Source organism: Anser anser (assembly GCF_964211835.1).
Source record: "Anser anser genome assembly, chromosome: 1".
Classification (NCBI taxonomy): domain Eukaryota; kingdom Metazoa; phylum Chordata; class Aves; order Anseriformes; family Anatidae; genus Anser; species Anser anser.
This window is the reverse complement of record NC_139720.1, coordinates 106,593,974-106,611,936: the sequence shown is the minus strand read 5'-3', so window position 1 is coordinate 106,611,936 and position 17,963 is coordinate 106,593,974. Positions and strand designations below refer to the sequence as shown.

Here is a 17,963-nt window from a genome sequence, read left to right as displayed (position 1 = left end):
TCCACCCCAGTACTTGGGGCTTCCCATTACGCCCAGCACGCACACTGGAGGCCCCAGCGCTGGTCGTGCCCCTTGCATGCTCCTGTCAAAACTCCTAACCGTGTTGTGAGGGAACTTTCTCCTTCCTTCCTTCCCTCCCTCCCTCCACAGGCACAAGGAGCGTGAGGCAACAGCAATCCCCAAGGACCAAATTTTTTATTATTTTCCCTAGAATTAGGTTAAAACAACAACATCACACACACCCACTCACACTCACTCCCCACACACACACGCACACACGCACACAGGCCCTGGGCGAGCCCAAGCGGCGGCGGCGGGCAGGGGCGCTCTCCGCCGCTGCAGCTGCTCGGAGGCCGGGCGGCGGCCGCCTCGTCCCGCCTCTCCCTCCCCGTCCCGGCCGAGCCCTTGGAGTCGTCCGGAAGCGGCGGGCGGCGCCGGGGCGGCGGACAATAGCGGGGCGCCGGCAGCGGCAGCGGGTGGGTGGCGGCGGTGCTGGAGCGTGGAGGTGAGCTGGGCTGGGCTGGGCTGAGGGGGGGACTCGGGGCGGGGGGCTGCGGGCTCGGGGCTCGCTCCGTGGGGGTCCCGGCCCCGTCGCGGCCGCGCCCCGCGGAAGTTCCCCGCGGAACTTGTCCGGGACGCTGCCTCCCGGAGGGGTTGTGCTGGAGCGCGTGGCGGCCGTTGGCCGCGCTGCGGCCGTTATTAACGGCTTGCGTCCCCCCCCCCTCCCCCCAGGGTCAGGATGAACGAGGAGCAGTTCGTCAGCATCGACCTGGACGATGACAACGTGTGCAGCGTCTGCAAGCTGGGCACCGAGAGGGAGACGCTGTCCTTCTGTCACGTCTGCTTCGAGCTCAACATCGAAGGTAACGGGGTGGTGCGCCCGGGGCTCTCTGGGGCCGCAAACCCCGGGTAAAGCTCGTGGTGGGGAGACCGCCGTGTTCAGAAGTTTTCCTGCTGAGCCAGCCGGTTTGTTAGGTTTCCAGCCGGTGGTTTTTCTGGGCTTCCTAACAGAGCGCCTCTTCCCTCCCGTCGGGTGTGAAGGTGTGCTCGTGTTTCACCAGCCTCGGCAGCCTCGCGGTGTTTTACCTTCTGGCGCTGAGCCCTGGGGTCTGTTCCGATGGAATGGAGCGCCTGTGCTGCCTTTATCAAAAGCTTTTGCTCAATGATCAGAGTGGGTTATATATGAAACTTACACTGCGAATTTCAAAGCAAAGTTGTTCTTGGAAGCAGATCAGTGTTTCCTTTTAAGTGGAAATAATCAAAGGTCTGTTTTGTGCTTTCATAAGATGGTAATACATGCAGCATGATAAAGACTGGATTCATAGTCAAACCTCCTTAAAATTTGCCAACTGTAAAGTAGGAGTTTGGGCTCTTTTTAAAAGACTGACCTTGTAAGCGTTGTCACTGGCCTCCAGAACAGTATGGATTGAGTAAAACTTGTGTGCTTCTAGAGCATGAAGCCTCATTTTCCCAACAAATTTACCTATCTTGCTCCTTGTCTTCGTCTGAAGTAAGTGTTGGGCATGAATGAACAGACTAGAACAGAGATTTACTTTCTTAAGTCAGATAAGTGTTTTTTTCTTCTTTTAATGCTTAAACGTTGTCTCTTGATTTTTTTTGGGCAACAAAGTAAGTTGTTCCTTCTTAAACAAGTGGTGTTTGCCAGTTCTGTATGTGTGACCACCTGGAGTAATCTAAACTTGTACGAGGCAATTAAATGTGAAGATCCTAAAGCTGTAATGTGAATAGTCTAATTTTCTTGATGACAGATAACAGTATTTGGATTGTTTGATATATGTGAGAGTATACTGAAAGTCTGATCTAGTCTTTTTGAGGTGGAGTGCTGTGAGATATAAGCACCGTGCCCAGAGAGTGGTCTGGTTGCTTATTCTGAAACACAGAAGCATATGACTGTCTGGAACGTAGGGGACTGTAAGCGTTGTGTTCAATGTACTGCTTCTATTGTGCATCTTACTTTTAGTGCATGTATAAGTAATAGAATTTGTTCTCACCTCACAGAAACCTGAAAAATGTATTAGCAAATTGGAATTCCTTTCAAACATAGACCCTGTACTTCTTTAATTAAAAAGTTGGGACTCTACTTTAAAAAAAAAGTCTTCGAGGCATTTACTAATAGACGTGATATATATTTTAATCTGAACAATGCTTTCATGCTTGAGTAGTAATCTTCTTGCTTTTGTTTAGAAGAGAAATGCTTGTATATCTGCACTCTATCATATAAAACTCAGAGCAACTGTCTAACCTAAATCAAGATGTCAGTGTGCTTTAATTTCCTTCCTGTTTTCAAATGATAGGTTTGCAGCAAAATTAGGATGCTTCTTTCTCTAGACTCTTTAATTAGAAAAAAAAGTGTTGCCATAATTAGAATTAAGTAAACCAGTTACATTCAGAATCTATTTTTGTAGTGGAAGTGGTGAAATAAATAAAACAGAGTGCATTAAATAAATTGCTGGATGGTTATTTGTGCTCTGTTTGAAAAGCTGTGGACTTGTCAAAGTTTCTTGTAATGGATATTACTTTACAAAATGATCATGTTTTTTAGCTGGAACCACGTTATATTTATTTTCCAGAATTCTAAATAGACTTGATAATAGCGAAGATGTAGTCTGTGCAGCAGTATACTCTGCATAATCTTCCAGATTTTCACTTAATTTAAAAAAAGATAACTTGAACAGAATACTGATGAAAGCTCACCTGAAATTGAGGACATTACATTCTTAATTTCTTATTTTGCATAGTTAAAGAAAAGTATTAATATCTTAGTCACTGCAGCATCAAAATACCTCAATTTCTGATATTGTCTTATGTGCTCTTTGAAAAGATGCACTGTTACTTTTATGGGGAGAGGAGGCTTAAGATCAGCAGAGGTTGCGTAAGTGACTTTGGAAAGAATCTTTAAAAGAATTTTTATCTGAACCACTGTATGAGCCAGTTCTTTACCGTATCCAGGATCACATTCCTTCTACTTCTGGCACATCTGTTGCATTCATCTCCTGTATTTGTCTATGACAAAGACAATGATTTATATGTATCTAGAAGAGCAGTCTTTTGAGAGCCCAGGGTAGGGAATGAAACAGATAATTCACAGTAACTCTGAGTGTTATACTGAATGTTTTCATACCAACTTGCTGCTTATATTGTAACAACCTTCAAATAACGACTTGTTGCACAGAATCAGCTGACTGTAAGTTGTCAACTCTGTAAACGTGCTATCTATCCCACACGTAAAAAAAAGTGTCATTCTTGCTAATCGCTTTTATTTGAAATCATATTTAAAAATCCAGGAAATTAAAACATTCTTTTTTTATTCATGTATGTTTTTAAGTGATTCAGGAAGTGAAACAGGCTATTTCACATTTATGCAATAGCTAGGACACTGCTTAAGGATCGCTCCTTTTTTGTATTGGTGTGCATCAAAGGATCTTGCAGGAGCTGAAGTATTCCTGCTGTTTGTGTTAAAAGCAGCCAGTGTTAACTTCTGTATATGAAATTCTGGAATTAGTTTCCCCAATTTCCTTGTTCAAAAGGATTTAGTATTCTAGTGCTTTAATGAAACCAGTGAGAAAATTCTGTTTCCGTTCCTCCCAGCATCTGGTTCCTTAAACCTGTCTTTGGTAAATCCAGGCACATGAAACGAACCTAAGCCAAAACTTAGCTGCTTGAACCCCATCTGAAGCAGACTTTCTCAAAGGTATATAAACAAAATCTGTTGTACAATAAATTGCACAGTCTCCAAAACACAAAATATAGTACATATATACACAAAATATAGTACATAGCTGCACATTATAAATAACTACTGGTAAATCTTTGTGGTTTTGCACATATGTGAGCACATATGTGTGTAAAAGTTGTAAAAGTTTGTGTAGATGACACAAACCGATTCTGGATTGTCCTGGTTAAGTAAGATGAGTACTTAGAAACAAATTTGAGAACACCCCAGTGTGTAATGACTGAACAGGCTTCTTCCTGGATCAGTACTGTGATGTACAGCCTTTACTTTCCTGATGTTTTCTGTTTTTTGTAACCTTTATTATGTTTGGACAATAGCTTAGTAGTGATGCATAATTGAAATAAACATTCAAGTTCTTTTTCTAGTCCTTTCATACAGACCCCTGTACAGAAAACTTAGTCTGTGGTCTGCATTAGCCAAGTAATTGTTGAGTTACTGAACAAGTAAAGCTAGTTATGTTGTCGTGAAAATTTTGTTTTTTGATCAGAAATATTGTCTCTATAATTTGTCTTTGAATACTAGATTTATAATGTTTAAATAATAGCTTATCCTAAGACCTGGTGGTTCTTACTGTGTACAGTTAATTCACGTAAGCTATTGGTTTGATTGCAGCTTAGAGTTGTCTGAGCTGTTATGTCTGTCGCTGAATTTATTCAGGAGTGGTGTGTATGGATTGTAGGGCCCGTTTCTCTAAAGTTAACTGAAAGATTGATATCAAAATCAGGAGAAAAGGGAAAACAGGCCTACAGAATAAACAGAAAGCCAAGATGCAGGTTTAAACTGTCTCCTATTAAGTGTCATCAACTTTTCTTGAGGAATGGGGGAGATTGCTGTAGAGGAGAGTTTAGCAATGCTTTTGCTGTTCTTCAGTCTAAAGAAGGGGGGGACAAAAGGACAGTGTTTCTGTCTGTTGTGCTTGCCCTTTCAGCTCATTTAGTTTGAGGATTCATGCTCAGGGAAATGATTAAAGTATGTGTAAATACCTCATTTATTCCCCAACTAGCCAGAAGGATGATTATCAGGTGATTTAGCATGTTGGGATACTAATGTGATTACTTAGACTTTAAGATACACAAAGCCAATGCTCTGGGAAATGAAGCTGGTTCTGTACAGCAGTTTTAAAGTTGTAGACAGAGTTTAGAATATACAGGAGGTGAGGGTATGCTGGAATTGGATGTTGGCTTCTGTATGCCCTGTACAGGCAAAGTGAACATCGGAGATTGTTGTGTACTGTTTTGTTTTTCTGAGTAGGTGCAACAGTAGTAATCAACCACTGGAACAGGAAATGTTTTAAATTCATGTGTAAGTAGATTGCATAAGCCAGGAAGTGATGTGTTGTATCTCAGTTTGAGACCAGTTTCTTCTCAAGAACCATTTCATTGTAGCATGCGAAAGTGATTAAGTGGACCATGATAGTAAATATATAATACTAACAACAGATCTGAAGTTAGAACTGAAGACTGGATTATGGTGGTGAAATACACACATACGCTTATTTCTTGTGTTTGCATATACATATAAACAAAAACACCTGGTAATGGCCTCCCTACAATCTGCTTTGAGATGCCAATTGCAGGAGTTTCTGTTTCCAGGTTTCCACAGGACAGTATCTGTTTGTGCTGTGCTCCTCCTACTAGAAGGATGTAGCCATCTAGTCCACGTTTTGCAGAGCATGGAGAGGTGGCTGGAGTGCTGGGCAGTCATGCTGCCTGCGAGGCTGCTTGGGGTTCTTTAGATACCTCTACATGGTAACACGTTGTGCAACACAGATGTGTCCCTCATTGATGCACTCTCTGTGATCCTCTGAACAATGTTTGGGGAAATCCCAGCTTTGGAAGCTTTAATACCTGAATGTATTTGTGCAGACATCGCGCTCGGCTCTGAAAGTTTCAAAGTTTGTAGTAATCACAGTTTAGTTTTCATTATTTGTCATAAATGGTGTATTTATCTTATCCTGTTTTATGCTATCATGTCGTAAGGCAGAATTGTTTAAAAAGTGTCAGTTTGGGGTTTGTAAGAGAAATGAAACTGTAATGAATGGGAAAAATCTGTTTGTTTGAGCTGATTTTTATGTACTGTTTCGCTTATCTGTCACTGACTATGGTAACATCTTGGAGAATACTAACTGACAAGCAAACTGGCTTGCTTCCTTTTGTGTTTAGAGGTGAAAAACAGCTGAATTGTAAATGACAGGAGTTGAAACCAAAATCTGTATTGCAGGCCTAACATGAAAGAGGATGTGGGGAGTAGATAACCCAGCAGTTACACTGGTTAATGTTAAGTATAGTTACATTTCCATGATCCTTTAAAGTGTGGAGAGACTCGCAGCATTTTAAGCACTTTCAGCATAAAATCTAGTGCATTCTAGTCTCAAGACTGAGGCAAAGTGGCTATAAACAAATCTGTCTTAGCTTTTTTGTATGTTAAGGTCTATAAAATCTTGTGTAATGTTCTCAGTGTTCATCTTTGAAAAATGTGGTTTTGTTCTTAAAAGTTGCAAGCACTCAAAATTCACATTTTTTTCCCCTCTTATGCTGTACAGAAGAATATCTTACTGAAGTAAATTAGGTTGTAAGATGTAGCTGAGAGGATTGGAAACTGCTGTCTTACTTTCATTCTGTTCTAAAGTACGTCTTTTTTATGCTAATAAAATAACAAAACTTGTTATTCTGGCAACAAAAGCTAAAAACTTTCGTTGTTGTCCTTTAGGGTAGACGGATGAAAACTTGTTGTAAGGTAGCATTTGCGGTCCAGGGGCATGACTCATTTCTGCAACTTGAATGGACTTGTGGAACTAGCTGCAGCTTCCAGTAAACCTCTTAGCTATGAGTTCAAGTTCAAACATAGTTGGAGATGCTTTCTTAATCCTTTGAGTGCCATATAAGTATTGCTGAGTAAACAGAGCTGTGTGGCTAGTTCTGAAAATACATTTTTGAACTCTCTAACTTAGGGAAGTTTGTACATGCAAGCAAGTAATTTGAGCAGGTAATGTTACTTACCCTGGCATCATCCCGAATACAGAAATATTGTCTCATGGCTTCCGTTCTCTTCTAGGTCAGCTTAGTAGATTTCTCTTACGAAGTGAGGCATCTCTGACATAGTAGTTTCTGTAGTAAAGTTTTCAGCAGAATGCATTGGCTCATCTCATACAGTAGAAAAATCTCTTCCTAGATAGTAGCTTATAGGGAATGTGAATTTTGAAAATATGCTTAAAGGCTCAGTTGGATTTACGTTGTCCTATATAGAATGTTTGCTATGTGGCAAAGTACACGTAAGTTGATAGAAATGTAATGGGAGGTTTTGAGTACACACTTGATGAATGGGGAACACTGGTTTTATCAAAAAAAAGCGAAGAGAGAATTTTAAGTTATCAAAAAGATAATATCTAGTCGTTACTGTTTATCTGCTTTTGGAATTTAATGAATGGCACTGGCATTTTTCCTTCCAGCTAATCTAACAAATCAGAAGATTTAAATGAAACTGCGTGCATACACTTGAAGATAGCATTTGGCTTTAAGTCCTGTGAGGCAGATGTATTGGAGATAAGTCTGTAATGGCCCCATTTTTCAGTGTTGGCAGGATTGTACAACTGGAGAATAACACGTCTCCCCATCCCCTGTCATTTAGATGTGAGGGTGACCTACTGTCACAGTTCGCCATGGGCTGGTTTTATTTAATGTATTTTGAAGAGGTCTTGTGGCAAGAGCCCTCCTCTTACAGCAGTCTGAGTGATCTGACTAGTGGATGGACACGAACATTTATGTCCATCAAGCAATGTTTTGGGAAGCATTTCCTTCCGTGTCGCACGTCCTAGTCCTGCACACAAGATAAAATCAAAATTGAGCTTGTCTGGTCTTAATGTTTTCAATGGAGATAAGTAGTTGTTCAGGGGCTGTTTCAGAGGCTGGTAAAAACATTGGTGTTTCAAGAGCAGTACTGTGTAGTCACAGAAGACAGCTGGGGAGAGCAGTAACTGGAATGTTTCAGGAAGTCAAAGCCAGTGCATCCTGTGAAAATCCCCAGAACTGACTGATAGACGGTAGTCACACATCCACACTGTGATATTACTTGTTGCGAAGTACAGAAGTCTTACTTTTATTTGTCTCTGTGTTCATAGTATTAAAGTAGTCTGTTCTCTAAAACTGAATTATCTTTGTGTCATTTCATCCATGTCATTTTACCAGGTGGTAGATTTTTCTGAAGTGGTGATGAAGAAAAATACAGAGTATTACTTCTTAGTAAAAAGAAATAAACATCTTTTCTGCCTCATAAAGCTGATGATATTGCCCAGAAGAGAAGGACTTATGCCAAAGGAAAGTACTCTTAGTTGGGGCAATTCTGGTAGGTCATTGCTAGTCTGTGCTGGCACAACAGCTACTGTGAATCCTCAGATCCTGGGATAAGATTCTAAAATGTTAGTGGCAGATGTTATGCACATCCTCTGTGTGGGAAGGGACTGTCACCTTAGTACAACAGAGAGAATGTTTTTTGTGTATGTTTGTTAACATAGAAATTCACACCAGGTTTGTGAAAGCTGAAGCAATTCTGCTAGCCTAAAGACAACTTCCAAACCACTTTTATGTTTTCTGTTCCTTAGTTTATTGAAGAGTATCTAGATAGAACCACAGTAGGGTAAGAGAAGGGGGTGGTTGTAAATTCTGATGAGGGATGGGTTTTTTATTCTTGTAGATTGGAAGCTTTTGTAATAACTGGCCCTATGTTCAGAAATAGTGCTGTTATGGCTAGTATCCTGTGGCTTATAAACAGCAAAACTTAAACTTCTGAAGGAATGTTTTTTTCTTCTGTAATAGGTGTGCCTGAAATTAGCAACTGTTATTACTGCATTCTGAAAACTTCATTTCTTTGAGCAGCATGCCTCTGGAGTGGGAAAGTTAACGATGCTCAAAACTCTTCTGGAAGATAAACTTAGCAGTAGGAAAGACTGTTAAATTGCTTTAAGTTCATGTCAGAGACATAAAAATCAGATGGGGCTTCATAAAGCCATGCTGCAGTTTCTCTTGTTCTGTATGACTGATAATTGTGTGTTTTCTATTTTGAGTAGTCTTACACCCTCTGGGAAAGAAGAGGTCATGCCTGGAAAATGGTCCAATTAAAGAATGATGAGACTTTCAGTGGTGTGGGGTTTTTTTTCTTCCTGTTGTTGTTTTATTCATACAATAGTCTTCTATCTCGTTGAAAGTGAGCAATAGGGAATTGTTTAACATCTGCAGTGAAGATGAAATGTGCGAGCCTTGGAACCTGATCTGTGTCCCTTAGCCAGCTGCATTTCTACTCTAGGATTTCCTATACGCTTTCTAGTAGAATTAGCTGGCGTTTGTCAGCACCTAATCCGGGCTGGGATTCTCTGCTTTTGTCTTCTGAAGGGTCAACCTCTGAATAAATGTGTTTGGAGTGTTTTATTAAAAAAAAATATCAGGATAGGGCTTCTTAGACCAATATATGAAAATTCTGTGTAGTGCAATGTACTCTAGTTCAAATGTGTTTCATATCTGAATTTATTTTCCAGAACACTTACAGAGAAGCTTTTGATACTTCTATATCATTAGCAGCCCCGTAAACTATTTTAAGACTATAGAGCTCATGTGTATTTGGCTTCAAATATTTTATATGGGAGCCTGAGGTTTTTACCTGTGCTTGAATATGAATGCATATGCAGTTTTGTGTACTCAATATCCAATTTTAAAAAATATTTAATATTCTTCTAGAATGTTTTTTCATTGTACTTCTGTTTCTTACTTGCCTTTCTTCTGCTTTGTAAACAGAAGTTACCGTAGTCTGTCAATCAGTTGTTAGTACTTACTAGTTTATTTTCATACATTTACCATTTAATGTGTAAATCTTAATGCCCCAAAATCAAAGAGAGCATTTTAAAAGAACAACATTTATAAATTTGTTTGCTCTAATGCTGATTAGAACTTGTTTCTGGACAAGTAATGTGTTACTTTAACGGAAATAAAAAGGCAGAAATCCTCAGATGTGGTTTTTTAACTTATTTTAAGCAAAGCTGTAGTATTCTGTCATTTGTTGTGCGTTTCTTTTGTGATTGCCTCAGAGGTGATAGTGTGTATACACAAGGAAGCGTAGCCTCTCAGCCATCGGCTGTCAGCCATGCCAGACAGAGGAGCTAAGTGCAAGAGGCCATGCCTTGGGAACTAGTGCTTTCACTGAACTAGCAAGACTCTGTTCTTGTATTTTTAATAAAAACAGTGTTATAGTTCTTCCCCCAGTTTTGGGGGGATGGGGTGGGCTGGGAGAAGAGTAGAATCAGTCTGTGCAAAACTGTGTTTGCCCCAGACATCCTTAACTGTGCTTTCTGTGGTTCCCTTCTGTTTCCTTCACCAAATCTTCAAGTATTTGCTTTAGACTGGATTTCTCTGTCCTGTCACTAGAAGGCATTGACTTCATTCATTCATCTTAGGATGAAATTGTTAGGTGGGTTCCTGAGAGCTACTGTATGGAAAATTGTTCAAGACTTTTTTTCCTTCCAGTCTGTTGAAGTTCTCTGTAAGTTTAAAACAAACCAAAAAAACTACAAAGAATCACTTGGGTAAAGCAAAGAGCGTTGAACAAATTAGTCTTAGATTTTGTAGGGTTTGAAATGTGGCTGTCTTACAACTTCAGTTGACAGTGTTTTCTGTTTCTTCATGGCTTAAAGATTTAGTTTATATCATACTACCCAAGTTAAACATGTTTGCTATAATCATACTGATAAGCTCTGAAGATAAATGACTTGCCTTTCCTTGTTTTCACTAGAAATGTTTTTTTGTTTTTGTTGTTATTATTTTAAAGTCTCTAGAGGGTGAGAGAGAGGAAAATAGCCATTGCAAGCAGACAGATCATTTAGAGTTTAAGAAAAGTTAGTGTATTAGTGGGATTAGTGGATGTTTATTTGCTGAAAGAGGTGGAAAGATTTTTGAGGTGCTGGGTGAGAATCTTGACTTTATAGCTATGGAGGTGACACCTGTACTTTGTACTTTGTTTCCTTCTTGAAAACTGCCTCTGGCTAGGATTTGGTTTTTTGTTTGCTTCAATGCTTAGTTCCTGGACAGGAGGAATATCTGTTTTCATTACTTTACCTTTATCCTCTGCTGCTGAGCACAAAATAAATTCCACTCTCATCATTTTTCATTGTCCACTCTTGTCATTTTTGACCTATAAATTGTATGTACACTTCTACGAACATGGCCAGAACAGTAACACTCCTGCGTTTCACTGATGTTTACAGAGTAGAAAATAAAGAAAAATTGTAATGGCTCATCTCCATGTTTTACCTCCCAAATATGGAACATCAGTTACCAGTATGTGAGAGATTCAAAATAAAGTGCTTGGATTTGTTTTCAGGACTTTAATATTAAGAATCTTACCTTTGTTGACTTCAGTAAGCATTGGGCACTTTCAGCTAGTGGTTCTCAGAAATGCTTTTTGTTGTTTGTAATCAGGGACATAATTGTGTTACATATATTTTTTTTTGTTCATATTGGGAACCTTCTAGTAGTGTACTGAGTGAGATAAGCCAGACTGCTCAGTATTCTTAACGCGGGTACTGAATCTACTGCATAGGTAAATCTGAACAAAAATAAGTATTCACTGAAGGTGAAAAAAGTTATTTTGTAGTGGAGTACCATTCACTTCATGAAATAGTAATTTCTCATGCCATCTGTCTTAACAACTGTTGATCTTCACAGATTGTGTTCCTTCTTAACATGTCAATCACTATCAATTACTTTTGAGGTTTGAGTAAATTACCTGCTGTAGCTATTTGAATAGTCTTTGAAGGAGGACAAGCAAAGAGGAGGACAAGCATCCATGTTACATGGAATTAATTTCAAGGCAGTTTAATGTTGGCAAATGTCAACAGTGCTAGAACTCAATTCTCAAGCTAGGCTACAGGCTTGTACTAATGCAAAATAATAAACTGTGACCAAAGTCTGAATTATGTTTCAGCACTCAAAACAAACCTGGGTGCTTCAATACCTGTGAACCAAATGGCTCAAAACATTATACATAGAAGATGGTTGCGTGAATGGCTGCTATCAGATTGCTCTTCAGTATTGTTCAGTGGAAATGTCTGATACATACTTAGAATTACTTAGGACAAATTATAAACGTCTGTATAGCTTTCATCCAATATGTATGCGGCTGGCAGCTTGCTTCATCTGTGTTATCACGTAGGAGGCGCATGGAGGTAACCTGCAAGTCCTGAGTCGTGCACTAGAGATTACTAGTGTGAAGGATTTGAGATTGGGTGGGATTTCAGATCATTTAGGTTATCTAATCACATACCAGGTTTACTTCAATGATGAGACTGTTAATATGAAAGCATCACTTATTTTATTTTATTGGTTGCTTGTGAATAAAGGTTTTGAAAAATTAGTTTAGATAAACAGTAAGTGAACTCTGTTTTATTGTCTTTACAGGAGTACCAAAGTCAGATCTTCTACATACAAGATCTTTAAGGGGCCACAGAGACTGCTTTGAAAAATTCCACTTAATAGCAAATCAGGACTGTCCGCGGTCAAAGCTCTCTAAAAGTACATATGCAGAAGTAAAAAATATCTTGAGCAAAAAAATTAACTGGATCATACAGTATGCACAAAACAAGGATTTAGACTCCGACACTGAAAGCTCAAAAACATCCCAACACCCGTTTTTTAACTTCAGACATCAGACTGATAGAAAATTACTCCCACAGTTTGACTCCCCAGTACCTAGATACTCTGCAAAATGGATAGATGGAAATTCCGGAAACATCTCAAGCTGCTCACAAAATCTTTTAGAACAAAGAGAATCCTCTGATTTCAGACTTGGTATGTTACAAGAAACAGGTGCTACGTTCTGCTGCAACAATGTTTTGTGGTCTAATCACAGCCAAGCCCAGAAACCTGAAAAAGCTGAAAGTGATACACGCACTGGTGTTCCTCATCACAGGCATCCTCATTACAGCAGGGAAGAATGTAAGTATATATCTATTTACATGCAGCCTTGCAAGCTGGGGGGCGCCTTCTGAAGTATCTCTTGACCACTGTATGTTACCACAGGGCATTAATTCACAGCCAGAAATGCATCTTTTAACAGTTTAGAATTACTGTAAAATCTGTGGGAAAATGTGGTTATGTAGTTAAGTAGATAGTTTTCGTGGGTGGAGAGGTGGGTTTTTGTTCACTTTTTTTTTTTTAACTTTCCTGATAGTTATACACCAAAGCAATACACGGTCTGTCTAATTTTTGTTTTAAAGAAAGGATACAGTTGATTGCAGTCAGTCTTTAATACGTCAATTGTGACAGTCACACTCCTGCTTATGCAGACTATTAAACTCCTGAAAGCAACCATCTTGTTGAACATCAGTAGTGTCTGGAGCTACCTTTTGGATAGAGCTGCCCTAAACAATAGAGGAAACTAGAGGTAAAGTAGCAGAACAAACTTGTGAAGCAACATACAGAATTAAATGTTCTTAAAAGCAGTAGATTCTCCATGTGCACTTCTAGATTTTTTTTCTTCTGCCTGTTGAGCATAAGAAAAAAATAAGTTTTCCTCTTATTTCAGAAGAAGGTTACTGGAAGAGTCTTCAGACATACATTTAGGTTATTGTAGTCTTTAGAATCAAGTTACATAAGATGTGTCAAGTGCAGGTTCCTACAGATCCGCTCAGTTACCTTGATGCTTCCGAACAGTTCTTAGTCCTAAACTAGCATACATTAACTCTTTCTTTCGTAAATGAGGAGAGTAATTGGAGAGTGTTTCTGAATTTCAACAGACCCAAGAAAGAAGATGAAAAAGCTAGTAAAATGTTCAGTGGAAAACTTAGATAATGGAAAAAAAGGTAACAACAGAATTTGGAACGAGAGAGTGAGAGAAAGGGGTGCTGTAAAATTTGGAATTGGTTTCTTTAGACTCCCATTTTTAATAAACTAACAGAACTTGTCCTTGTAAAGTTTGGTTATTTCTCATTCCTTACAAGACAATTTTAACTGCTGTATGATGTTTTTTATTGTGTTTGTAGTAAATTAGCAGTCGCAGTGCCATAAATCAAACCAGATATGCTGTGCTGTTTGACCACCTGTCCTGTGAAGTCATAAATTGGAATTAAATCAGAACAGCATTTAACAGAGGAATTATGAAAGCTTGACCTGGTTTATGGGGTTATCTAACTGAAGTTAGTCACTTTGAATTTATCTCTCTGATCTTAGGACAGAGGAATATAAAACTCTTTTTAAGTGCAATAACTTTTTTTCCTATCTGCTATGACTGCATCATATACTTTTAAGGCATTTTTGCTTTGTGTTTTAAGTAATTAATTTTTACATTATTTATCTTTTCTGCCTTGTAAGATATTCATTTGGAAACTTTGTGCTTGTGAAAGTTTATTTTAGAGAAAAATCTAGTAGGACTTTCTATGCCAAAATTAGGTCCATTCTTATTGCAGCACCAGCACTGTAACAGCGTAACATTCTATTTAAAAAAAAAAAAAAAATGTTGCTAATGTAACTGTAAATAGCTTGGTCAGTATTTCTTAAATTTCCTCAGCTGTGCATAGAAAAACTTACTTTAATTTAGTATTCTGTTCCTGTATCAGAGTTATGTGACATAACAAAGACCTGTCCTGATATACACAAAGAGGGGGGAAATGTGTGAACCTGCCTACCTGCTGCAGCTAATGAAATGTTGATGAAAATAATGAAATAGAAAGTGACTTCTTACCCCTGGGTATAGAAAGAAGGGAAGACTTATTGATTTTTTTTCTTTTGTTCCTTTTTAATTATTAATTACCATATTAAATCTGATCAGACCTTTCATGGACCTTAAAATGCATCAACTTAAAGTATGGTGATTTGTGAGAAAATCTGTTCTATGGAGCTGAAGGTTAGGAGGGGCACTGCTGTAATCGGCTGTTGGAGGAGACAGGTGGATCTGTTCTTCTGTTAAGTGGCCTTATGTCTTGAGCAGCTACAAGCAGGCTATCTTAGCTGTTGCCAAATTCTTTAGTTTGGCAAGAACAAGAGAAAGTTAATAACCACAATTGCAAGATGTGAGAAAGATTGGAAGGGAAGGCTTAGCATAACAGAATAGTCTTTTGGGTAAGTAAAAGTCAGCCTCGTCAGAACTTATGTTTTAAAATTAACAATACAGAAACTTCTGGCATTCAAAAATCCCTGAACAAAAGCTGTGTGATTGCAGTATGGTCCCCGCCCTGAGGTGTGCAGTGAGCTTTGCTAAGCTGCAGCACTCAGGGGCAGGATTTACAAGGTCTTAAAGTTTGTTTCAGCATCCCGTAACCTCCTGTGTTGGCCAGGCTTGTCAGTTTTTACCATCCTGCCCTGGGGCATTTCAGCAGTAGATGTGGCACCAAGCTCTGACCACCACACCCGGGTTGAGGGACTTCTAGGAAGGAGGCCTCTGCTTCTTTGCTTGCTACTGTGATTGAGATCTGTGTAGAATACTTTCAAAATTCCCTCCTTTGAGGTTTAATGTGCATTTTGTCTGAGGATGAGCAGCGTGCATGTCTTAGAATAGTCTTTATATATAGGAGGAGTTTTGAATGATGCAGAGGGTCTTTTAGTTCTCACTAGGAATGTAGCAGAAGAAAGTGAGAAATAAACTTTTTATTTTTTTCAGTGTTTATCACCAAGTCACAGTATGGAAACTGTATACAGTATTTCTATATGCATAGGCACAAAACTTTATAGGTAACAGATGTAGCTGCATGCTGAAAAGTCTGTTCAGAAGCAATTTTCTAAGGGCTTGCAAATGAAGCAGGACTCACTTCAGTATTGTCCACTTGCCTGCAATTAAACAGATGTACTTGCAGGGATAACACTGTGGAAAACATGTTTTGCTGTCAGAACTTAAGTCCAAGAAGTGTTAAAAGGGGACAAGCAATTCTGATTCTAGACACTTGTATTTTGAGTGCCTGAGCTTGCATCTTCTTGATGCCAAGGAAGGGGCTTTCCTATGGAATAGATACTTGTCTATGTCAGCATAAGAAAATTTTCAAACTTTCCAAAATAGCTAATAAACAGTGTGGCCTCTAATTTACTGTCACACACCTGTTGATCATTTGAAAGCAAATAAAAACAATTTGATAAAATGGCAATCTGTTTAGAGGTACTTATGTTACTTTGGAAGTGATAACGGATTTTATTCTTACAGTGAATATGATGACTCCTGGAGAGTTAAAGCAACTTAATGAAAAACTTCTCAAGCAAATCCAGGGTGAGAATTTTTCGGTACTCTTTGTTTTGCCTTTGAGCTGCTTTATGGTAAATAAAATCTTGTTTAAAAAGAATCTAATGGCTTTGCTATCAGTTAATTTTGGAATTGAGATCTCATTACATCTAATTCCTACATAAAGCAAGAAGCTTCTGTGTGCTTTTATTATGTAACCGTACTGGGTGAAACAGATTTGCACTTAATGTGTATTTTTGTTATATATGTATTTTTTGCCCTGGGTTCAACTTTGTTTCAAGTTACCAATTGTTCCACTTTGACTTGGGTCACCTAAAACAAAACTGGAGATCCTGTTCAGTTTACAATGCATATACCAAGCTGTGCTGGAACTAAACAATGTTCTTGTGAGTGAGCCACTTAAATATCTGTGCCTTTTTAATAGTAATGTTCACCATTACTTGTTATCCCTATAAAAGTAGAGCGATGAAGTGCATTAACCTAATAATGTTCTTGCAGATGTGTTTGAGGAGCTGACGCAGCAAGTCCAAGAAAAGGACTCGTTGGCCTCAGAACTGAATGTCCGTCACATTGCTATTGAGCAGCTGCTGAAGAACTACTCCAAATTGCCATGTCTACAAATGGGCCGTACAGGAATGAAAACAAATGTCCCCATATAATGGGGATACAACTCGTATCCCCTGTATAGCTAACTTTCCCTGATGGCTTTGATAACTGCTACACAAATATTTAGATGCTTTTGAGGAAACTTGGGCAGCTTGCTCTTTGCATTCCTAATCCATAAGGAGTCTTATTCCACTTTGGTTTTAACAGAATAGGCAAATATCATAGGTATTAAAATCACTGTAATAAGGCCTATTCCCACTTTGGATTTTTTTTTTGCCCATAAAGACGCATGAGCCTTGAACTGACTTTTGTTTTGTTGATAATAAAATTGTTTCTAACAAGGAATGACCTGAAGCCTGTAAATCTGCCTACTTTATACAGAGGAAAATGAGTTTTGATCAGATCTGATCATATTACATCCAAGAGAGCTTTAAGGGAAGAACAGTATTAATGAAACACATTTTCTTATTTATTACAAGCAATATTTTATTATTGAAATTTTATACTAAATATTACTATTTTAGGTACTTTTCCAGATCTCTTTATAAAATGTTTGAATTACTCTGTGTAATGTTTATACCTTGTGTGTGATTGTTTATCCTTTTTCAGGTCAGTATCTTTCATGATACAATTAAAAAAAAAAAGTCTTGTTTCCCAAAGAGATGAATTTCACATGTTAATTCACATGAATTTCACATGTGCATCACTTATTTTTTATCAAATTTATAAATGAAGTGAAGAATTTAGTTCATGAGATGTTTTAAAAAAAAAAAAGAGAAAAAGCACAGCACTTCCGTTAAAAAAAAAAATCCATAGTTTGGATTTAATACATAAAAGTTGTTTTTGTATGTGTGAAATTTTCAATGCTGAAAAAATGATTTCAAAGAAACTAAATAAATTTGTAATACTACAAAACCGTGTTGTGTTTTCTATAACGTTGGATCCAAGTGTGATAGTATTTTCATTTTTATATTCTAAAAAAGCAGAGACTATTCTGCTTTATAACTTGTATCAGTTAATCATACTGAAAAATTCAAGTTAATCTTTGCTGAAAAGACTGTAGAGTTATATTTGTATAAATGAAAGTTAGAGAGTTAACCTGAAAAAGTCAGGGATGGAGGGGAGAGACTCCCCCTTCCCCCAAATGTAGTCTTTGTGCTTTCAGACTTTAATGACTTCAAGTCAAAGCAGGGAATGTTTAGTGGGAAGAAAGGTTTAGATTTGGTTTTAACTTAAACTTTAGCTTAATTTGCACTTTTATTTTTTGATTGCTCTACCTGACATCTGAACTACATAGGACAGGTTTATTAATGCTTTCCTTGTAATGCAGTTCTGGATGGGCCCTCTGAGGGTTTTGGAGCAGCATGAGGGAGGATGCAGGGACTTGAACTTGTCTCTC

At 38.4% G+C, this 17,963-nt stretch overlaps 1 protein-coding gene across 1 annotated transcript; it reads left to right on the top strand.

Moving 5' to 3' along the window:
• The first annotated feature begins 244 nt into the window (after positions 1-244).
• LOC310892394 (protein EURL) lies at positions 245-17,479 on the top strand. The gene is made up of 5 exons (XM_083820098.1): positions 245-505; positions 733-863; positions 12,193-12,729; positions 15,923-15,985; positions 16,457-17,479. The coding sequence occupies exons 2-5, from the start codon at positions 740-742 to the stop codon at positions 16,615-16,617; spliced, it is 885 nt and encodes a 294-aa protein (XP_083676224.1). The 5' UTR covers positions 245-505; positions 733-739; the 3' UTR covers positions 16,618-17,479.
• The last annotated feature ends 484 nt before the right edge of the window (positions 17,480-17,963 follow it).

Bases quoted from the DNA above. Each gene is read 5' to 3' on its own strand.
- LOC310892394 (XM_083820098.1), top strand. From the start codon at position 740: ATGAACGAGGAGCAGTTCGTCAGCATCGACCTGGACGATGACAACGTG. The intron at 12,730-15,922 runs GTAAGTATATAT...TTATTCTTACAG, and splicing joins TCATTACAGCAGGGAAGAAT to TGAATATGATGACTCCTGGA. The intron at 15,986-16,456 runs GTGAGAATTTTT...ATGTTCTTGCAG, and splicing joins ACTTCTCAAGCAAATCCAGG to ATGTGTTTGAGGAGCTGACG.